We start from the raw sequence: 24,566 nt of genomic DNA on the forward strand, positions 1-24,566 counted from the left end.
GGAGTGGCCAGGATGGATAGAATCAGGAATAAATACATCAGAGGGACAGCACATGTTAGAGGCTTTGGAGATAAAGTCAGAAAGGCCAAACTGAGATGGTTTGTCCAGAGAAGAGATAGTCAGTATATTGGCAGAAGGGTGCTGAGTTTCCAAATGCCAGGCAGGAGGTCTAGAGGAAGACCAAAGAGGAGGTTTATGGATGTAGTTAAAGAAGACATGAAGGTAGTTGGTGTGAGAGCAGAGGATGCAGAGGACAGGGTTAGATGAAGGCAACTGATTCGCTGTGGCGACCCCTGAAGGGAAAAGCCGAAAGGAAAAAAAGAAGGGCGTGTTCTCTCCTCTCTTCTCCTGAAAAGCTGGAAGGCGGTCTCGCGCTCAAAGCCCCGCCCCACACGTTAAAACACTGTCAATAAATTGAAACTGAAAAAAAGAGAAAATGATTTCCACAATGAATTATTTTTTTTTCAATACCAAATCTTATTGTCAGTGTTGTGGCTCCATAGATATAAAGCATTTATAGATGTAATTTGGTAGTTTTGTAGTTGCATGACATGTGTCAATTCTTTGATATTTGATCTTGTCTTTTATCTTTGATAATTAGGGCACGCGCAGCGACCACTGTGAAGTCCCTATTGTTTCTTTAGAAATTCTTCTCCACAATGAAAATAATTTATGAGGGCCAAACGTAAACAAAAACTCACCAAAATTTGCACACGTATCAGGCCTGGCGAAGAAATGTATACTTTAAAGTTGTCAGTGTCTCTGTCCTTCTTTTATCTTATATTACCTGACAAAACACGCTTTCCAATATCACTATAACTGCGCTTTACCGCCATCAGCTGAATAAAAGTGGTGATTAATGACAAGCCGAAGGTCATTTAAGATATGTCCTGAGGGAAGGTGGAAATGCAACACGTCACAGCTTTTTCTCAGCACGGCATTTGAGCATTTTTCTGCATTCTGCTACTCCAGTTGCAGCCTGTGCCTGTGCCTGTGCGAGCGACAAGACAAACTTTTGGCATCTCAAAACTGAATTAGCTCTGCATAATTAATGCATCCTTTTTTTCACCATCCTTGTCATCTGCTTGATTTCAAGCATGACACTTTTGCAACAAGGAAAGCGTTGCGTCATGATCATAACCCCCCCCCCCCCCCCCCACACACACACACACACACACATGTGTACAGTAGCCTACGTTTTTTTCCGCTTCGGTATTGTTGATGTATTCTTGTTTATAATGCAATATTTTAAAATAAATATAATGGTGGTGTGTGTGTGTGTGTGTGTGAGTGAGTGTGTGTGTGGGGGGGTGCGCGTGTGTGTGTGTGCGTGCGTGCGTGCGTGTGTGTGCGTGTGGTCGCACTTGTGAACGCGAGTGTTTTGAGTAGTACCACTAAACATTGGAAGTTTTAAGATTAATTTTGCGTCCGAGCTGTCAGCTCCTGCCCGTTTTGATACTTTTATTTTGAATGTCGCGAGAGGAAACTGGGCCTCTATCTCGTGGAGATTGACAACATCAAACCCCCACCATTCAACCTCACCCTCTCCCTTCTCTCATTTTGTCAACTCGCCAAATCTCTAGATCAAACTTAAACTTGGGTAGGTTGGGTAGCCGAAACGTTCTTCGAAATTTTATGAAAAAGATACTGCCCTCGTTTTAGACATTAAAGGGTGCGTTTTTCCCGTCCCCTCAATTAAGAAAACAGACTATTATGGACCCCAGCGCCCCTCCGAAGGAATGGACGAATGAGAAGTCTTCCATGGGCCAGGCGCCCCCTCCGCCCTACCAGGACAATCCATACCCGGGATACCCCCAACCTGGACCAGGCGGTTACCCTCCGTATCCGCAGGTAATCTGCTTTGTCAAACGATGTTAATCGATGTACTTAAGGCTTATTTTTCTTTTAAAAATGCTTACAAATATGAAATGATTGGCCTATATTATGCCTTAGGTATATATCGTTTTACATTTTATTCTATTGACCGTTTCAGTTCCGAATTGAGAAGTTATTTGCCACCGCGGATAAAACTGCACTACAAGACTGAACATTGAACAAACGTTAATTTATATTTCTGAACTGAAATTCAGGACACCTGTGTTTGTGCACACGTAAATTCGTGCCAGTTACATCTGTCGAATTCATTTTCAGGCTGGCACGGAAGTATAATTAAATATTCCGTGGCTCTTACAGGAGGCTGCGTATCCACCATCATATGGCGATGCTGCGTACGGACAGCAGCAGTACCCGGCGGGTCAACCGTACCCACCCCAGCAAGCTACGGTCACCGTCCAGCCCACTGTGTTCGTGACCCGAAGTCCGCTTGAGAACCCCGTCAATGACTACATGTGCTACTCCATCTTCACCTTGCTGTGCTGCTGCTTGCCTCTTGGAATCGCTGCCCTCATCTACTCTATTAATGTGAGTTCGAGTCATTACCAATACAAAACTGCAATATATGGAATATAACTGAATAAATAAAAATAATCAAATAATCGACGAGGCCCAAAATGCCATTTTAAAAACAAAGGGCATGGGGCTCTATTACTGTTACTACTAATGATGATGATAATCATAAAAATAATTTGGATTATACAGATATTTTCCAGATAAGAAAAAACACAAATTATGTACAACCAAAACAGGAACAACAATTATTTTCATAACATTAGATAAATACAGTATTTGATCCCATTTCAAGACAAAAATAATTTGCTCCACTATAAGGTCAACCCTATAAAGCCTGAACCATGAAATACATTAGAGAAAATTCTGAGTATTTAGTAGTGCTTTTGAACAAACCCCCCCAAAAAATTTCCACATATGACTTTGGATTTGTGTCATATTTGATGCATCCGGTCACAATGCTTTCTTTAGATTCGTACATTTGTAACTGTCAAAAATATGATAACAAACAGACATATCAAACATATAGGACTCAAAATGTCTTGTATTTAATATGATACATTTGGCGTTATAGGATTAAGGTCTGATTTATAAACATATCGTCAACCTATCCAAAATACTGTAATGTTATTTTGGTCTATACACGAAAATCTGAATTGAACTGAACCAAATACTGTTTATTAAAAAGGCCAGGGTGATTTGTGTTTGTGCAGTTGGCGCTGTTTCGATTATAGTTAGGCACGTTCTTAGCCACCTATGCTTGTTGTACGACCCACGCTAATCAACAGACAGAGGAAGTTGGTCGTTACACGTTCGACTTCCTCTACAAATTCCCAGTTCTCAATGTGTGTGTGCATTAGCGGGTAGGGGCCTCACTCTAAGGTGTTATTAGCAAATGTTACTTGTATTATTTTTGGTCTTTATGGACAATTCCGAGCTTACGCCAAGTCAAAATGGTCGTCAACTCGATGACATTTCGCTCTCCGCTCATCGAAAAACATTGGACTTTGGATCCTTATAATTTGATGTGTTAGGATGATTTTGTTTTCAAAATGTGATGAAATGTCATTTGACTACTATAGCAACCTGCCTGGTTTGTGTAATAGTCACAGGCAAAAGCAATACAATCTACTGTTTGTTTTCACTGTATAAAGGAAGCATTTGCATTGTGTTGCATTGCTGAAATATCCGAAATGCCTGGATGTTCGGAATTGTCAATATTTTAAACATTGAAGGGCCAAAACATGCCTTGTGAAAATTTGACTGCACAAAAAAACTAGCCACCAGAGGGTGATAGAACTGCACAAATGGAAATCAACTTGACATTTTTAACAGATGTTCTTTCTGCTTTTAATATTGTGACATGACGACAACGATATATTGTGGCAGTTTTATCACGATATCACGATATTGCTGTTATCGTTACAGCCCTATTAATAATTTTTTTTGCGTTGGCTTCCCCTTTAAGATGTTGTCATATTGTTTGTTCAGGTCACTCACAGGGTTAAAAACCAAATTTTTGACGAGTGAGTCATTGCAATGCTGTAAAAGGAAGAATACGTATTGAGGGTAAATACCAGCTAATTGCTTCCATGTGGCCAGCTTTTGTAATTTAGAAGAAAAACTCCCTTTGGAGTTCTGTTTTCTTAAACCAATTAAGACGAAACTTCTAGTGTGCTGACTTCACCTCTTGAACGTATCGTGTGCAGTGCTGACGTGAATGTAAATGATTAGACAAGGCTTGTTTAAAGTTGTAATATAGAGTGACAATGTTTGTCTTCAAAAGGTTTGATACCTTCTCTTTATGAGGTGATCATATATAGAACTAAAGAACGTTGTCATTGGGAGCTGATCTTTTGTAGATTAGATTCCAGGAATGGCCTCTGCTTTATTACAGACTTTGGACCACAAGTTTCATTTCTGTTTATAGAAAAATTATCTTACAACTGCAAGTGTGAACATGTCTTAGTGACTGATACTGCTGATGAGTCACTGTACTAGAAAAGCTCTCATTAGTTGTTTCATGTGTTTTTAACGATTTTAAGGTAATCAATTTGCCTTCGGTTGTGAGCTGAAAACGCTGACTATCTTTGATACATCTTATTTATTTTGAGTTCCATTTCATAAGCAGCACCAATTGACATATTGAACGTGAAGGTTTCATCCATTGCAGTCAACTGCGGGATATTGCCGGACCTTGAAAGCCCTTAGATGCCGATTGCATATGTGCAACGATATATATGTGTATATATATATATATATATATACAGTGTTGCTCAAAAGTTTGTGAACACCTGCATGCAGGCATGGTCAGACTTTTTGTATAAATTATTAATATAACCTTATTAAATGTTTAGTCATACCCCAATCAACAATGCTGACATTGAAAATAATGGACTTGAGCAAAAAAAATGATAATATTGTCTTTCATTCTTAAACAAAAGTTGTTGATTTAGGAAAAACTCAGATTTCATGGGAGCAAAAGTATGTGAACCTCTCACTTAATCGGACATTGCACCTCCTTTTGCATTGAGAACTTCATCCAAACACTTTCTTTAGGGACTTATCAGTATTTCACATCTACTTTGGGGGATTTTTGCCACTTTTCCTTGCAAAATGCAGCCAGTTGAGAGAGGTTGGATGGGTGTCTAGCATAAACTGCCCACTTCAGGTCCCGCCTCAGTATTTTGAAATAATTTAAGTCAGGATTTTAACTGGGCACATCCAAAACATGAATCTTGTTGTTCTCCATCCATTCCTTGGTTGTATTGCTGGAATGCTTTGGATTATTCTCATGTTGCTTGATCCATCGTCTACCAAGCTGTAACTTTACAACGAACGGCTTCAGGTTATGATCCAGGATTTCACAATATTCCTCTGAATTCATGATTCCCTGGATTATGTGGAGTTGTCCAGGTCCTAAGGATGAAAAGCCAGCCCAGAATTTAACATACTCACCGCCATGCTTCACTCTAGGGTGAAGGTTCTTTTGCTTGTATGCAGTGTTGACTGTTCACCAAACATAACTGTTTTAGTTGTGACCAAACAGTTAAATTTTTGACTCATCTGTGCACAGAAGGGACTTCCAAAAAGCTTCAGTGTTGTCCAGGTACTCGCTGGCAAAGTTGAGATGGGCAGCTTTAATCTTTTTTTTGTGAACAGAGGCTTCTACCTAGCAAGCCTTCCATGAAAGCCTTGTCGATTGACTTTTCTTCTGATTGTTGAAGCATGCACATCTGTCCCAGATGCAGCAAAAGAGGTCTGCAAATCCCTCGATGTGATGCACAGGTTGGCTTTCACCTGAATTATCATTTTTCTTGTGGTCCTTGCTGATATTTTAGAAGGTCGTCCATTTCTAGGCTGGATTGTAGTAATTTTCAGTGTTCTTCACAGTGGAATGATGAAGCACATTTTTTTTAGATTACTTTATAGCTTTCCCCAGACAGATGTGTTGTCACTACCCACTTTCTGAGGCCCCCTGAGATTTCTCTTCCTCTCAGTATGACTGACCTGTATGGGTTCACCTGGGTAAGACTAAAGTGACGTGGTTTTGTCTCTGTTTCAGTCAGTGATGCACAATTTCTTTGCTAAACCTCTAATTTCATTGGTCCATTTCAGTGGTTAGTTTAGCTACCAATTTGTCCTACCTGATCCTACTTAACTGCTTTTTTTAAGCAATGCAGCTCAGGGTTCACTTACTTTTGCACCTACATGAATTGACCAAAAACTCTTTTTAAGTTTTGACTCCACAATTGATAAAAAAGAAAAGAAAAAAAAGAACAATGCATTGAATTGATAAACCTACACCTGTTATTTCATATAAAATGTAATGGTTCAGATTGAACAACAAACAAATTGCTCAAGAGGTTCATAAACTTTTGAGCAGCACTGTATATACCTCATATATTATTTAAGAGCTCTGGGTGTTCACAAAACATCCTGTCAAATTTTTATCAAATTGAAAAAAATCATTTACTTTTTTTCCCCCAATCGCTTTGACCGATTAATCGTGGATTTAACTAATTGTTACTTGCAGCCCTACTACAAACTCTTCAATGTGGGTCATTCTATCACCAGACAAAGAAATCCTGCTTGAAGTGGAAAACTTGTAGTTCTATGCTTGGATTTAAAATGTATTTTTTGTAACACCAATTAGTTGGCCTTGCGTGTGACTCTGTTGCTGTTTCCGGATGTGTGCCATTAGGAGACAGGTAGTAAGTTAAATTTGCAGGGGAGGGTGTTGGATGAAAAGTTACCATACAAGGCTGTGTACATATTGCAACAATGACACCATTGTGTACTGAGTGTAAATATAAAATACTGGAATTTTCCATGATGGAAGCACACTCATAGATGATGACCAGAACTGTCGAAATTGTTCATCTGTGGACGATCCAGTTAATCAATAAAGATTTAAGACATTATATCATGTGTGACAAAAACATTGTCTGTAGTCATAGGTTAGTTAGTTATAGGCACTTCAGAGTGCAAAAGAGATGGCAGACAGTTTTTTTTTTTAAAGTGTGAGGGAGAGAAGTAACTGTCTGCATTCCATCTGTATCTAATGGCAACGTTTTTTTATGCGCCTTTGACATAATTGGCAAAATGCTGTAATCTACCAATTCAAAAAATGTCAACAATTTTAACTGAAGAAATAATGGATTTGTTGGATCTCTAAACGGCTTTCTAGGGATTATTCTTAATGGCTTTTTTTTTATTGTATTATAAATATTGACTGAGTATCAGTATATATTTTATAGGCGTTTCCCCAAACCTCAATAGAGTAGGTCGGATATGGCACAATCATGGTGTTGTATAAAATGAACAGTGCTTTATTATCCAGTGAATTCTTTACTTTGTCTAACAGAGCTATTGTTTTTGCAATTTTTTTTTATCTTGATGTACTGTATATGTGATTTCCAACCCAAATTTTCATCCAAAATAACACCCCAAAAATTTGTTTTCTCTTACTTACCATCTATATTGATTGAAGCATCAATGTCTTTCCATCTGTTACTGAATAAAGTTTTTTTTTTTCCAGATTTAAAGATAATTTATTTATATCAAACCAAATTTTTATTATTTTAAATTCTTGTTTTACCACCTTCAACACTTATGTTATATCTTTTCCACAATAAAGTAAAGTAGTACCATCCGCAAATAGAATAAATACATTTGAGCATTTGGGATACATCCACTAAATCATTAATATACAAAATAAACCATTTTGGCCCTACAATCAATCCCTGAGGTACTCCACAACATTTATAATATAATATGATTCAGATTTTACATTTTGTATTTGCACAAATTGCTTTCTATTTTTTTAAGTAACTTCCAACCCATTCAAGTGCAATCTCTCTGATACCATATTTACTTCTTTTTTTTGTTCTTTTTTTTGGGAAAGTATCGTATGATCAGTATAATCTATTGCTGTGGATATTTCTTCAGTTAATTCTATAAGTGCCATTGATGTGGAATGATTTGTTCTAAAACCATACTGGCTATTGCTTAAGATATTGTGTTTGTTAATGAATTTGTCTAGTCTGGCTATAAACAATTTCTCTAATATCTTTGAAAATTGTGGAAGCATGAATACTGGTCTGTAATTGGAGAAATCATGTTTGGCTCCATTTTTATAAATTAGAATTTTTTGGCTATTTCCATATTATCGGGAAACACCCCTGAGGAAAATTAAAGGTTACAAAGGTATGTAAATGTCTCAATTACTAGCCCCATTATATTCTTTATCAATATCATGTCCATATTTATATAATCAGTGGACTGCTTACTTGCACAAGCTTTTACAATATAAAATATTTCTTATTTTTCTATCGTCCCAAGAAAAATGCTATCCACATTATAAATTTTTGTCATTTTCTTTGCATTACCTTTTATCGTTTATTTATTTGCTGCAAGATTTGGGCCTACTTTTACAAAGAAATCATTAAACTCATTTGCTTTTGCAATTTTGTCAGAAATGTCATTATTAATTTTTTTAAATAATTTGGAATAGTTGGTTTAGCTTCATCATATTTTATTACACTATTTGTTATTCCCCATGTAGCCCTCATATTGTTTTTATTTTTATTTAGTAAGTTGCTATAGTATTCCTTTTTGTGTCTTCTTATTATCCATACTAATTTATTTATATATTTCTTATACCCGTTTTCTGCTTCTTTTGACTTCAATTTAAAAAAAAACACTAAGACAAAAAAAAAATTCTTATAAGCATTTTGTAGTCCTTTAGTCATCCACGATTTGTCCATAACATTCTTCTTCGCAATCCTTTTGAGTCCACAGAGTTTTTCATCAGTCTTATCATAAATAAATTGGAGGCAATGTTTACATTATGTACATACACTCCATCCCATTTGTATTTTTTAAGCAGTGGCAAGTGTTGACCTTTTAGAGTGGGCATGCTGGAGTGACATATATGCGAGCACCCGCTAGGGCGCGGGGTGATAAATTTAGGGTTATTTTTATTATTAATTGTAATATTAATTATTATTTAATTATTATTTGATACCACTGTGTAGATAGAAAATTAAAGTATATTCAGGACTGACGCAGGTTGATGCACACACACTGTAATGTAATGTAACCAGCTCCGTGGTGAGTGAAATGACACAGTCACATGTCCACAAATTTGCCAATATGTTGGAATTTACAGTATTTGGAACTGGCTCGTGCCCACAACCAGGGGGAGGAAAAAATGACATTGCAGCAGAGCCACAAGAGGTTTCAACCAACACTCAACAGTTTGCTAACCTGTGGACAGCCAGCGAGCTATTTATGTTTCTCGTACGTCCTGAGGTATTTTATAATAGAGCAGTGTTTCTCAGCCTTTTTTGAGCACGGCACATTTTTTTCATTGACAAAATCTTGAGGCACACAACATAGCTATAACTACTACTCCATTTCCTCCTCAAAATCATCAGCTTCCACTTGATCTCTCTGAAAAACATACTTTTGGACTCTTTCAGTTAAGAGAGTATTGTGATATATCTTCAGTTTACTATTCTACACATTAAAAAACGTGTTTAATGATTGCTTCGAACTGCCCAACTTTAGGCTTGCATCATTCACATACAAATATTATACAACTGCCCACCGTTTCTCACATGGTGCTCCCGACAGACCTCGACTCTATCCCCTCAGTCAGTCTGATTTGCCGAGACTGCATATTTCTTTCAACACTTTATACATGTTTAGCACTCGTGAAATCAAAGAAATACAATTTTTGGCGCTACTACTTACACTCGGCATAGTGTCGCTAAGAGTTGTCAACAAATCGCTCCTCAGTGCGGCCTTTTTTCAGCAAATCTCTACTGTTATTTTGATTAATGTCACTCTTGTCAAAGTTGTCAAATTCGCAATCGAAAGCGAGGGAAGAGTACTCTTTGCTAAAATGCTAAGGAAGAAGACACGTCCGTCACGTTGTGACACACTTCCCGCGGCACCTCCAAAATAAAAGTCACTACACAGTTCAGCTGTCAAGACACTTTTATTGTGACAAGGTCCGACAACAAAAGTGCCTCTAACTGTGCGCAAATGACATTTTTCAGAGCCAGTCACCGCACAATGTCTTGTAAGCTTACTTCTAGCCTTGAAACTAATTAATGAATTGTAACGCAACGCATTTCACATACAATAACGATTACGGCGTTTCAAATTTGGGGAGAATAATTAGTTAGATTAGTCCGTTTATGAAAAAAGAATGGAGTTAGTTTAACCGCCGTTATTCCCAACACTGGTTGTTACCAATTAGGTAGAATTGGACAATTTTCCACGGCACAGTGGTTGAGAAACACTGTTTCTTTCAGTGCCTCCACGGCTTCGTTGGATCTGTTTCTTTTTAATATTTCTGAAATATTGTTCTTTGTAATAAATTTATAATTGTCATCAATTGTAAAGACCGGTAAATGGTCACTTACATCATTTATCAAGATCCCACTCACTAGTTCTCCACCAGTTGTATTTGTAAAAATGTTATCAATGATAGTGGCACTGTTTGCTGTTGCTGCTTACTGGTTTAGATATCATAGGGAACAGGTTCAAGATATACGTTGCGTTTATGAAATCACTTGTGTTCAGTGATCTTATCTCACCCAAATCTATATTTACATCTTCACATAAAAACACACTCTTGTTATTGCTCTTGTCAAACAGATCCATTTTTATATCTGTGAATATTTTAGACATGAACTTGATGATCTATAGACACAACTGCAGTAGTCATATTACAGACAACCTTACATTTCAAGCTACAGTTGACATACAAATATACAACTCCACCTTTTTTATCCTTCTGTTTGCATAATACAATTAGCCATCTAACTGAACGTCATTAATTTCCCCTTCTTTCCACCTTCTTTCTGACACTGCAATTATACTAAAAGTAATCTTTTATCTTTGATAAGTTACATTTTATACTTCTACTGTTGAAATGGATGATAGACAGTGTACCTTTCATCATTATTTTATGATCATAAAATTGATCCACATTGTAATACTCACAATTACTATTTGGAGTTAGACCATTATTATTTATGCCTTCATCCACATCATATATTTTACTCTCCAAATCCGTGTCTAATGTGGAATATAGGACCATATTCTAATACACTGGTTCTCAACCGCGGTCCTCGAGTACCCCTATCCAGCCTGTTTTCCATGTCTCCCCAGCCAACACAGCTGAGGATCGTTATCAGGCTTCATGCAGAGCTTGCTGATTAACTGATTGTTTGAAACACCGTTGTTGCTTGTGGGAGACATGGAAAACAGGCTGGATAGGGATACTCGAGGACCGCGGTTGAGAACCACTTTTCTAATATATATGCTTTTCGTTCATCACCCATTTCCTCATTTAATCTGTTACAACAGCATTACTTCATTTAGATTTTCTTAAACTTTCTAGTTGTTTGAGATCTTTCATCATCTTTGCCTCTGTCTCTTCTTTGTCTCTTATCCATACATTCCCATTTCAAGCCCATGTTGCTACTATTTTTTTTCTGTTTTCTTAACATCCTTGCCTCTCGTGCGATGTCCCATATTTCTTTGTTAAGTGTTTATTTAAATGTTAACTCAACACTAAATAAACTTTTTTTTTGCTGATAAACTGTATAAATGTGTGTCTATTAATGCTGTCGACATGTCCTGGTCATCATTTTGACATTTTAGTGCATATTTGTTGAAAGCTTAAATTTGGGGCAAAAAACGTGTGTTTGGTGCTATCTTAAGGTTAAACACGAAGATAAACACAATTTGGCTGTTTGTCCTCTCAATACACGAGAAGTTCTAAACTATGTCAATTGTGGACGGTGACGTACCACCCACCGACTCAGTCTTGTACACGCCTACTAAATCGCCTTCTTAGCGAGTTGCTGCTGTCAATCACAGCCAGACCATACCAAACCCTCTTCCCATTCACAACCCAACGGTCCTCCAGGCAACACCCCCTTTGAGCGCCGATTTCAAATCTTAGTGAGGAGTGGAGTAAGAGTCAGATTTTCTGTTGAGTTACCCTTCAAGTAAACATTTGTACCTTTGAGTTTCTTTGCTTGTATTATTCATTGTTTTGCTTTATATTTACGAATCTTATGATAATGGCTAGTTTTCTCCTTCCCTGTCTTCTTTGGTAATGTATGGCAAACCAAAATATCATCACTTTCCATTTTTATGTTCTTACTGTTCAAAAATCCCACCACTTGTTGCTCCAAGGTCAGCAGCTCTTCCCTTGGTGCGTCCTCCGCTGTCATTTGACATGGTTTTGCATCTCTCTTGATTTCCAAAGGGAACTTATCGTTTCTCCTAAAAGACATTTCCTTAAACTCACGTTGATGTGTTCACAACAATATTCTGTTAGAAGTGTTAAGAGTTTTGTGATGATAGGACAGGGTTAGTTTTCCTTGGCAGGTTCCCCGACCCCTCTGCTGGATATGCTCAAGTGTCGTTTCCTTCAAGATTTTTAGTGCCATCAGCATTAGGTTTTTTACTTGGGGCTTTTTGCTTCCTGGTGGGCCCACGAAGACTTGAGAAGATGAGATAATACTGCATGCTTCTGAATTGTATGTTTAGCATTGTTTCTTTAAAGTGGAAGTCAAGCCAAATTTTTCTTTACAATGTGTTCTATGCAGCCCAACTAGTCTAAACAGGGTATTGTGATTAATATTGTGTTCATGGAATAAGAGTTAAAGGTCTCATATTATTCAACTTTTCAACATACTAAAATATTTCTCAAATGTGTAAAAGACATGTCTGTGATATGCATTCGTCAAAATTTATTTTGGATCTAATATTTTTGCTGTCCCTAAATCAACCAAAAAAAACGCTCTGTTCAAAACAGCCTGTTTTAGGGGTGTGTCACTTTTACGCAAATAGCTGCACCAGGCCACGCCTCGGCCATACCTTTCTCTCTCGAAGGGGCAGTGATTTTGGTCATGGTAGCCATGTGCTAATGTTGTGAATGGAAACGACTGGCCATGGAAGCAGAAGGAAAGAAAAATACAGACATGTCTTCTACACATTTGACAACTATTTTAAAATGTGGAAAAGTGGCATAACGTTTTACCATAAGAAAAAGTAGCATAACGTTACTACAGAGTCTATATTGTAGCGTTAGTTTGTGATTGTTTAGGCAATGGTTATTTTGCCTTAACCGGCAAATCTCCCGCGAACGTTATTTTGCCGTGAATGTCTCAGATTTGCCGTGAATACTTGTAGACATTTACAAGCGGTTATGAATAACACAAATGTGCACATTTAGGCCACTGCGCGGTCGCAACGTGCAAGCCGTCTCGTCAGACCACTTAGCGGCCGGTTAGCGCCACAAAGTCATTACAACAAGGTGGCGAGTTGCCAGTCACGGCAAATCAACCACCGCGGATTTTATCTAGATAAAACAATACGCAACTGCTTCATATTATCCAACCACCTTTTGCTTTATCATATCTGACCTCGTGTAACCAAACAACCTCCATACGACAAATGTAGCTCCCACTTAAGCACTAAAAATACACCAGTAATATGGTAGAAACGGCACATCTCTTATTAGAAAGGATAGGAAGGAAGGCTAAATCAAAAATTTTCCCTTTTGCAACCGACCCATTATGTTTAAACCTGTTGCAAATCCAGCTCTGAACAGGCTTTCACTAACAAAACAGTCCTTTGAGAAATGATGTCGGTACACGTCCTTCAAAAATAAAATTAATCCACTGTCTTGGGACGAAGGAAGCAACCACTTTTTCCTGACCATTGTTTTCCCTCTCCACGGAGCATTTGCGAGCACGGGGAGAAAAAGAAAGGAGCAGCCAGCTTCTCGAACCTTTACCAGAGGTGGTGCCACTAACCCCAGGGGGCTGGGTCGAGTGCACTTCTGTGTCTTTTTTACATCACTAAGTCACGGAAGTCTAATCTGCCCGTTTGAAGCACACATTTTAGAAAGGAAAAGAAAGCTTAAGAAATCGCGGATGGACTTTTTTCATACCTGGTTGGATTGTAGACAGGCCGGGGATGCATATTATTGATAGAAACCCCCCACTAAAGTGCATTTTCATTCTATGGGACCTTTAAAGCAGCAAAATCCACCCATTTTTATCCATCTCAGTTTGGTGGCCATTTGCAGTTGCCAGCACAATCAATATTATGGGTTGACCTCCCCTTCAATGATTTACTTTTCTTTGTTGATGATGTCAACATCAGCTGTCACCGACATCATGACTGCTCGAAGTTTGACTCTTTGCTATCACTGTGGGCACTGCTAGCTTGCATGACGAAGCATTCAAACATGTTAACATTTCCTTGTCTGGCTAATGTTTTGCGAACGTTGCGAACTTGAACAAATCCTGAAAAACCCTGACAAGAAATCAACACTCGCTAGCGTCTCAAACATTCACAGTGGGATAAAATGAAGGCTGATTCAAGTGACAACATACATGCAGTAAAAAGCTATTGAGGATTTGCAGTACTTGATGCTATGTGGGATCAAAGATCATCGGGTCTCAGTGGGATCATTGCCGTGTAAAAACTGAATCTATAAATAGAATGACTGTTGGTAATCACCTGGTCAATAGAACAATGTAGCATAGATGTTGCAGTAGGATAGAAATGTTGTTGTCTGCACCTCAATGCAACCAATGTGTGCAGACTAATACTGGACAAGACGAGCACTGTTCAAAACCACAACATTTCAAAGCTGATTTGGAGTCAAATGACTCACTTAGAATTTGGTCTGCAACAGTGCTGTGACAGTGCTCTCGCTCAGTTGAAAAGACAATTTCCAACCTTTGAGACAGACATCTTCCATTGTTTACTGCCATTCATTTTCCATTCCAACCGTTCAAACAACAGCTTAATATCGTGGTACTTCCAAAACCTTGTGCAAATGTGCTGTAAGAGAAACACAAATTAACAATCTCCCCTTTTTTTTCTTTTTAAGTGCTGCATTAACAAGAGGTGTGTCTAGAACAGAAAAAAATGCATTACAGTTTGAATTAAGCTTTAGAGTAGCATTTAAAGTTTAAGTTTGTGAACACCTGTGCTAAGGGCTGTCAAGATTCCAAACACAGGTTAAGCAGTTGGCAAGTTGTTCTTTGGTAGCTCAATAACCTCTGCTGAATAGTCCCAGAGAGCATCAGCTCTTTCATATTGCTGAAATCAAGACTCAGTCTGTAACATACTTTGTGGAATTGACTGCATCCAGAAGAGAATGATTGTCCGTTACACACACAATGGGTACTTGTGATTTCTGAGTAAAATCTTATTACTGGAGCTAAAGTCTCTCCTGCTAATAATGTACTCCACACATCTCTTCTGATACATTTTGACTGCCAGGATATAGGCGATAATTGTCTGTTTTCACCCATGAGCGTGATGAGATATGCACCCTGTGTACCACCATCAGAGAGGTTTCCCATGAAGGAACTTGTTAGGTGGTGGGTTGAGATGAGGACCCAGATGCAGAAAAGAAGCAAAAAGGTGATGACAAATTATTTATTTGTCAAAATGTAGCAGGTTTGTTGGCTGGAGGAAATGTGTCATGGTCGGAGGCTTGGGGAAAATACTCAGAGTTGGGTTCAGTTTGGCAGCAGTCAGGTGCAAGGTGGGTGGATGGCAAACCAAGGCATGCTGGAGGCTGGAACTGGTGAAGAAAGAGATCAGGATTTATATAAATGTCTCAAAATGCGGAGGTGGCAAATCCAGGTCCAGAAAGTAAAAATCCTGCCACAATTTGGCTTTAGCCCATTGTGCTAGCTAGCTAGCTCCCTAGCAGGTAAATTAGCACCCAGGGAGCTAGCACCTGGGTTTAAAGTCAAACTGTGGCAGGGTTTTACTTTCTGGACGTGGATTTGCCTTTTTGCCACCTCTGTCAAAATGTTACTAGGACTGCATATATACAACTAACTCGATGTCGAGCGCAGACGTTCTGGCGGTGCAGTGGAGTAGTCCGAGGCCAACTTAAAAAGACAGCTGCTGATAGCTGATCTGGTGCAGCTGCTGCATGGCTCCAACACACATGAAAATGATCTCACACACACGCACAAGGCGGGGCTAAGGTGCCGAGAATGCAGCCCTGACAGAACCACTGAATCACTGGCTTAATCACTCCTAGGCACTAAAACCTCAACCTGACAGTGTTTAATTTAAGTTTTCTAATAAGCTTGTTTGCGCATATGGACTCTGTGGTAAAGAAGGAGCTGAGCCAAAAGGCAAAGCTCTCAATTAACTGGTCCATCTAGATTTCTACCCTCACTTATGGTCACGAGCTGCGGGTCGTGACCGAAAGTGCAAGATCTTGGATGCAAGCGGCCGAAAGGAGTTTCCTCTGCAGGGTGTCCGGACTCTCCCTTAGAGATGGGGTAGAAGCTCGGTCATCCGGGAGAGACTCAGAGTCGAGTCGAGCCAGATAAGGTGGCTCGGGCTGTAAAGCTGCTGCCCTGCAACCTGACTCCAGATGGGCGGCTTGTTTGCGCAATGTATAGTTTGAATAGTTGCATGTTTATTGCTATATGCCAAGATATAAATGTCACACATCGTATCTGGTCTACTCTGCCTTGCCACCTAAAATATTTGTCGAATGTTTGAATTGAACGTGTCCACTTCGTTGTTAGTCAGTGGTGCTTCAGATTTTCCCTCTGGTGGGATTTTTGGTGACTTTGTTGTACCTGTATCTCATCGTTCAAAGTATGTACTTCTATTTGAAACCTAAGTTGCTGTTCTCTTCCCTAAAAAACATGCTAAGCAGCTTTTAAATCAGGAATGACTTTTGTGGAAAACACATCTATGCCCCCTCCCCTCCACCCCAAAAAAGTCCTATTTGACATAGGACAGCCATGATCCTCTTCAAAGATTCTGTAGCGCTGCTAGCGCATGTAGGTGTCGGTGAGTCTTAGGGAAGGTCCTTGGTATTGAACTCCTCAACATCTGTTGCTACTAGTCTGGCCTTCAGTGTGCACACCCACCTTATTAAGATGCATTCCTGACCTTCATCAGAATACATATTCCTGCTCTGCTAAGGACAGTTCCAGTATAGCTTTGACCACTTTGTTTGCCTTTGTAACGGTCACTCGGCCAATTTTCATCTTAAAACAGTCATGGGTTTATAGCAGCTGAGAGTGATTTTTAACTGCCTCCTTTATTTATGGGGGTTCAGCATTATTATGTTCATTTCTGTCACTTCTTTATTGTTACTTTCAGATTTTGAGATCTGACGTAACTGGAAAATTTTCAACAGTGTCCATATCCCTTTTGTTAATATCACGCATTTTTGTCAGTCTGCTCTGATGCACCCACACATATGCCACACCATCTTGGCCTATCACAACCCCTGGTCCTTTCCACTCATTGCAGTCCAAACAGGCCACAGTTGATTTGTCTTTTTATTCTCGCGGAACATACAGCCTCTGTTAATTATTTTCACATTGCATGTAGAGATGAGACGTGCTGAGCAACCCAGGAAAAGCTCACAGTGGTTTCCAGGGTGAGTACTGAGGGCAGGTATGGATTCTAGCCAAACACTAGTTGCTAAGGGCTATCTATACCCGTTTATGTTGTACATGGACTTCTTCGCCATTTAGTGCCCAATCAAGTGCGGTCTTCCAATCAAAGTTGTTGTCCTTTTTAATCTTCAGCAACATGTCAGTGAGAGTTTGATTCCAAAATGCAAAAATTCCATGGGCTGTAGGCTGGAGTAGTTTTCTCATTAAACTTTTCAGCCATCTATTTTATTTTATCATTATCGAATTCACATCGCCTCATCCACCTACTGCAAGTCAAATCTTATAATGAAAACATGAAAAACAAACCGTAACTCCAGAACAAATTTGCACAGTGTTTGTGTAACTGATAACTTGGTAACAAAACTAAACAAACAAAACTAAACAAAAAACAATGAAGAAAGTCTTCTTACTGTTTTGATACTTGGGAGTTGTGATCATAGCCAGCTGTATTTATCATTGTGTAATGGAATGTACTGTACTGTATATTGTTATTCTCTAAATAACTAGACCCCAAATAGACACGAATAGAGAAAATCTTCATGCACAATCATCAACAATGCAGAAACTGATAAGAATAAAAACAAAAATACATCATCATATCTTTAATGTCACAGGCTTCTCCCAAATACAGTAGATTAATTTGTTAAAGCCAATTTAACAGTGGCACAATAGGAAAGATTTTGAGATTGTTAAGGGTTAATGTGAATAATGCAAAGGGAATTTTGAACGCAGCATCCTGTGGATCTGTACAAGAGGGGTCCTGTGACCGTGTCATCAAGCGGTTCTTTGTTCTGCAAATCATCAGCTTGCTCTCATAGTTTAGCAAGGACCACGGACAATATCAGCCACTGTTAGAAGTCCTTTTGGTTTTAAGGACATTTTAAAATTGTAAAGGCAAAACTGGTTTTATGAAGCGTAATTAAGGCGAAAGTGAGTCGCATGCACACACATACGCAAATAGAAGTTTTAATGACTACGTCGACATGTAGTCAATATTCGGATTACGGTCAAAATTGCGGTTTCTGAAACATTCGGGATAACCTGTTTAAATGCGTGAGCAGACAGCGTTTCTTCCGTACGCATAACCTGATCGAAAATCGTGGCACACAGACATAGTCATTATACAAATAGACGTAATTTCCGCTTTTAATTTTCTACGGTCAATAAGACATTTTCATGTCACTCACCACACTAATAAAGTAGTCGGTTTCCTCCGCGCTCCAAAAGTGTGTTTTGTTTGGTGTTGTCATGTTTGTTTTTTCTCTGCGTTTTATTTCCAGTGAGTTGAGTGCCAGACACATGGACTTACATATACACATACAGTATACTTACTGTATGTGTGTATAATGATAATGTACAATCTATGATCAAAGTTCTCGTTGTAGACACCTTTGTGCCCACAAATTTACATGAACAAAACAGGAACAAAGTCACGACCTTCAGCTTGGGAGACTGCCACACTACCACCTGAGCTATGCCCCTCCTACTGTTTGCTTTTATCCAAGAGGAGACCAAAAACAAGATTCCAGCTGACACGAGCGACATACTAGCACACAGTAGGACCTGCGTGGCTTTGGGAGTAGATCGGCAGTCTCCCAGGCTGAAGGCCGTGACTTCGTTCCTCAACCCTTGAGGGATTTTTTTTTCCAATTCTTTATTTTACTCTCTTCCAAGTGTAATTATTACTCTAAAACTGGGTCTATTTGGTCCCACTCTAAATAAAGTTAAATTTATTCTACAGAATGTACTGTGTATCATTAAGGTGTCTCGAAGGTAAATTTCAAACACCATAAAAAAAAGAAGTAATTGTCACAAACCCATATTGTGACATAGCCAAGATTCAAGCTCAATCACCATTTTATATATTATACAGAAAATTATTAAGATTTTCTTGTAAAAAAAAAAACTGTTTCAATTCCTCTCTTGTCAATACTATTCGATTTTTCACTTTTGAAACTGACATATCGGTGTATTATTTTTCTCTTTCAACAAATGTCAAGCTCCTGTCAATTGAAACAAACATTCAGACAACTCCCTATTGTTGAGTCATAACAGTTCACTAAGGATTTCACAGCAAAGCGCAATGCATGCAAACACATTATTAGCTGATATTAACTACCTTTGCTTATTTCATCGGAATAAGATGGAATGCTCAAATTAGTAAATATGTGTATCCCGCTTTGTGGTGTTGATCAGTTGTTCCCATTCTATTATTGACAAGTTAGGCGACCCTTGTGAGGAATAAGCGGTTTTCCTTTCACTTCCCCTGTTTCACTGTGTGTCATGGTTCCTTACTTTAGCTAGTGCCTCTTACATACAAATAAAAACAGGTTTTTGTCAGTTTGCTGTTGCACAAGCTTCAGGGCATTTCCCAGAGCATCTTGTTCCAATAAATGCCAGATGTAGTGATTCAAATCTGAGTTTCCTTTCCTCCCTGCAGCACAACTCGGTCTGCTTATCATCCTTTAGCAGTCAACTTCGATACAATGTTGCTGTGGAACATCCAGCCTCAGTTCCTGGATCCGTATGTGGGTGTGTTTAGCTTGAAACCACAACATATAGATCCTCCCCGTGTGATGTCACGTTTATACACCGTGTGCAAAGGCTTCCTTGTTAGAGTGCACGCGGTGCCAAACTAGTCACTAATAGGGTTATGTGTTCACATTAATGGTGAACACTGAATAGTTGTTTTAGTCTGTGTTCTATAATGTGTCTTTTTTAATTCCAATTTTAATTTGAATTCTGATTATGATCTTGTTTTTGTTTTTTTTCTCTGTTCTTTTTATCTATTTAAATCAATAATTTTTTACTACCATAGTTTTAAAATACTTTATTTTTGTCTTTGCACTGAATGGCCTGCACTTTACTGTTTTGTTGCACTTGTTTTAATGACATTAAACTGAATCTGAATCTAAACACTGAACACATGTGCTGTTTACGGTTACTCTAATTACTAGAGATAAGAAATAATTATTTCTGTTACCGTCAGTGATTGTAGACCAGGAGGGAAAAACAAAGCAGTTGTCTGAAAGAAGACGAGCACGATGCCCATGAAATTTTCAGCGTGACACATAAAAGGATTTATACTGTGATCACTTTACCAGGTCCTTTTTTTCTTTTTCATATGCAGTGGGTCATAAGATTAACCTTTGATTGTAAATTTTAGATGCTCACCTGTCACGCATACCCATGTAAGCTTTAGTTTGCATTCCTTAACATTTAACATTAATATGTTAATTATACAGAGGTATCATTCACAATAAATAGTCTGAAATTTATGCGCAGGTACGGTGCTCACCTGATATGCGACAAGGAGAAAGTAGTGAGCTGGCTGTCCAAATCGCCAAACAGAATGAGGGCACTACATATTATGCCACTATATCGTGCGGGGCTATGTAGTGAATGAGGGATAAGGGTGTACATTCAGACACATCCAGGGCTAATGAGAACAAGTGGGGGGAAAACCTGATTGAAAACACTAGGGATATAGAAAAGTAAGACTAAATCTAACTAAACAATGCAAAAGTCAACCAAAAACACAGATCATGACACTAGGTGGGTTTCCAGCCACTTATTTTTATTAAAATCTTCAAAAATTGCTAAAATAAACCTGAATGGAATTCAGAAAAAATGGACTAAGATTCGCAAAAAAAGTTTTTCCGCTTGAAGGGGGTGGATTGTTCAGCCTATTGATAAAAGGTAAATGCGAATCTTGGTCTTGGAAACAGGTTTTGTGAATAAACAGACGCACGTTTTGACCGGATACTCTATTGTAGTCAAATTAGCGGCGAGCAATCAAGTAGGCTACACAGTAAATTCTGTAGAGTAAATTTGACTCTATTTAGAGTGGGACCAAATAGACTCAGTTTTAGAATAGGCTGATATTTATACTAGGAAGAGAGTAAAATAAAGAATTGACAACAACAAAAAAGTAACTCAAGGGTTGAGGAACGAACTCACAACCTTCAGCTACCGCAAACTACCACCCGAGATATGCCCCTCCTGCTGTTTGCTTATTTCCAAGAGGAGACCAAAAACATTGTTTTTGGACTCTTGGAGTTAGAAAGATTCCATCTGACACGAGTTATATACTGTACTAACACACAGCAGGACCTGCGTGGCTCAGGGAGTAGATCGGCTGTCTCCCAAGCTGAAGGTAGTGAGTTCGTTCTTCAACCTTTGAGTGACTTTTACTTTTTTTAATTCTTTATTTTACTCTCTTCCAAGTGTAAATATTACTCTAAAACGGAGTCTATTTTGTCGCACTCTGAATAGAGTCAAATTTACTTTACAAAATTTACTGTGTATGTTTTTGGAGAGACGAAGAAACTGAAATATTTCTAGAATTAATAAAAGAAGCGAACATGATCAGCAGTGTCTTGTGGCAGAGAGACAATCTCATATGATGTCATCTCATAGCACAGTCTCCTCTCAAAATATGCAAAATAATAACAAATGGAAACGGTCACATGTTCGTTTTGCGTATGCTCACGAATTTCACTTTAAAATTTCAAAACATTTGGATGCAAATCCCATTACTGACAGCAGATTTATTTTATTATGTTAAATGCTCCCAGTCTTGAGCTACATTCTTTGTCTTGGCCATTAGCCTTGTTTGATGTGCTTCAAATAACGCGCCAGCTTACTTGTGATTAACTTTCCCTCGAGACAGTTTGTGTTAGATAAAGCCTCGTAATGTAAATACTGAAGAGCCTTTTCAACTACTATCTGCTTCTAATTATTTTATGTCAGCATAATATCAAAGGTGGTAAGCACAAAGACCATGGATAACTAGATGTCAAGGATGATTGAATAAAGACTCAAACGGCTTTTGGTGTGTATTTAAAACAAGTGCTAAAAACTTCAATACAGTTTTATAGACATTCCTGTTAGGTCAAAGATTGTGCTTGTTTTCTATGTATCACTATTTGTGACTTTTGGAGGGGTACCGTCACTTGCCTACGATGCAGGTTGGCGTGGGTTCGCTTCCCCGCCTGGGAGATCATGTTTGTATGTGTGTTTGTGTGAGTTAATGGAGGGGGAAAAAAAAAACAAAAAACTATTTGTGATATATATATTCTTTTGTTTACGCTAGACCCGAGAAGCCAACCACAGTGGGGATCAGCTGGCGGCCGAGCGCTGCAGCCGGACTGCCAGAACCCTGAACCACGTGGCCCTGGGACTTGGCATTGGGGGCGTCGTCCTCTTGATTGTCTACATTGTGGTTTTGTGGTCCTTGGTGTATTAATGGTAAACCTGTTTGGAAAATGTCTCATAATCCTATTCCGCATTTTTACACTAAATCTGATCACGATATTCGTTACATTGAAGTCACCTGATTGTTAGTTAAAAGAAAAATGTACAGCATGTACAATCGTCATGTTGGATATTCTGATTACTATTGTGTTTTTGAAATATAAGTTAAGCAGCAAAATCCGCCCAATTTGATCCATTTCAGGGGGCAGCCATTTTGCCACCTGATGACATCACAGTTGGTCAGGGCTCAGGTAACGACCAATCACAGTTCACCTGTTTTCTGAAGCAAAACCGTGATTGGTCGTTACCTAAGCCCTGCGCAACAGTGATGTAATTTTCAGTTGACAGCAAGTGGCAAACTAGCCGCCCTCGCGAGATGGCTGCTTAACTCATATTCCACAAACACAATGTTAATCAAAATACTGTGTTTAGACTAGTGGGGCTGCAGAACATATTATTGCATAAACATTTTTTGGGTTAACTTCCCTTTTAAAAGTTTATTATTTGTTCCGCCACACGTGCAAGGTATTAAAAATGATACTTTACATTATTATTACTGCAGTTTCCTTCCACTGTACATTTGAATGTGACCCGTCTGTGATGACTAACCCTCAGAAATGTATGCTTTCCCATCACGTCACAAGACCTAACCAAAGAATTTACAGGAGAGACGTATCTGAGGTCATCAATGCTGTTATATGCAATTGGTGTGTGTGTGTGTGTGTGTGTGTGTGTGTGTGTGTGTGTGTGTGTGTGTGTGTGTGTGTGTGTGTGTGTGTGTGTGTGTGTGTGTGTGTGTGTGGGTGTGTGTCTGTGTGCGCGTGTGTGCGCGTGCGTGCGTAGTCAAATAGTCAAATGTAACCCTGGGCACAAAATCAGCAGCGGTAATAGCCGATCCTTTGAGGCGGTTATTACGAAGTGGTTGTTATCTGTTTGTCCTTGCAGTGTTTGTTTTTCTCTCAAAGCTGACAAAGCAAACCTGTACTTTGTAACAAATTTCTTTATAAATTCCAAATATTTTGAAAAGAAAAATACACACTTTGCTTTGAAGTCTTTATTTTACAATGTCTCCTTTTTTTATATTATTATTATCATTATTATTACAATAGGTTTTACGACAAAATGCAAGGTGTTGTGGTTGCATTTCTTTGACATCGTGATCACTGTTTGACTGTTTAAACGCATTACATGTCAAAGTGGGACAATACTTGTTAAGAGCAGTCAACTCTCATTGGCACTTATAAAAGAATAAACTATAAACTTTGATCGACAAAATGTCATAAACTACCTTATAAAAACAATTCCATGAATCCAACGCTGTCGAACAGCTTCAGGGACCGGCTACTTGTAACATTTTAGCAATTACAGAAACAACATTAGACCAACTGGGAAGCTTGCTGAGAACAGTACTATCCCAATGCTAAACTGCTGGGGCCGTGAGGTCTGGTCCATCACCATATTTTTGCTTCCACCTAGTGGCAACCTACAAATAAGGTCTGCTATCATAATTATGTCGACAAAAGCTGCGTCCTAATTTTGAGTTGAATGTTGAATAGCAGTTTTATGTTGTCGTCATCGTCATCCATAGATGTGCCTCTGGAAATTATCCAATGTCAATTATTTTGAAGAAGAAAAAATGTTTTCTGAGAGTTTTCGCAAATATATCACTACGGAGAAGCCACCAGATTAATTATCCCAAGAAATATTTCTTGGCATACAATCCAATACATTTACAGTATCGAAATTGGAGAACATTTGAGACAGTACTTAGTAGAAATAGCATGATTTATGATGTTTTAAATTTGTTAAACATCAACAAGAGGACTTGAGACATTTTCAACTTGCCCTAAATACGTATAAATTAACTACTCACAAAAAGTTAGGGATATTTGGCTTTCAGGTAAA

The 24,566-nt window shown here is 38.6% G+C and overlaps 1 protein-coding gene across 2 annotated transcripts; it reads left to right on the forward strand.

The window, feature by feature from the left end:
- The first annotated feature begins 1,443 nt into the window (after positions 1 to 1,443).
- On the forward strand, positions 1,444 to 23,711 carry LOC147171845 (interferon-induced transmembrane protein 3-like). Of its 2 annotated transcripts, XM_086078606.1 has the most exons (4): positions 1,444 to 1,600; positions 1,701 to 1,851; positions 2,194 to 2,421; positions 22,501 to 23,711. In XM_086078606.1, the coding sequence occupies exons 2-4, from the start codon at positions 1,714 to 1,716 to the stop codon at positions 22,651 to 22,653; spliced, it is 519 nt and encodes a 172-aa protein (XP_085934732.1). In that variant the 5' UTR covers positions 1,444 to 1,600; positions 1,701 to 1,713; the 3' UTR covers positions 22,654 to 23,711. The 2 variants fall into 2 exon arrangements, with proteins under 2 accessions (XP_085934732.1, XP_085934731.1); XM_086078605.1 differs by having other exon boundaries at positions 1,509 to 1,851.
- Positions 23,712 to 24,566: the final 855 nt, after the last annotated feature.

This window comes from Leptonotus elevatus, chromosome 6 (assembly GCF_054856555.1).
Source record: "Leptonotus elevatus isolate MCC_2025b chromosome 6, RoL_Lele_1.0, whole genome shotgun sequence".
Lineage (NCBI taxonomy): Eukaryota > Metazoa > Chordata > Actinopteri > Syngnathiformes > Syngnathidae > Leptonotus > Leptonotus elevatus.

Bases quoted from the DNA above. Each gene is read 5' to 3' on its own strand.
- LOC147171845 (XM_086078606.1), top strand. From the start codon at position 1,714: ATGGACCCCAGCGCCCCTCCGAAGGAATGGACGAATGAGAAGTCTTCC. The intron at 1,852-2,193 runs GTAATCTGCTTT...TGGCTCTTACAG, and splicing joins GTTACCCTCCGTATCCGCAG to GAGGCTGCGTATCCACCATC. The intron at 2,422-22,500 runs GTGAGTTCGAGT...TGTTTACGCTAG, and splicing joins CCCTCATCTACTCTATTAAT to ACCCGAGAAGCCAACCACAG.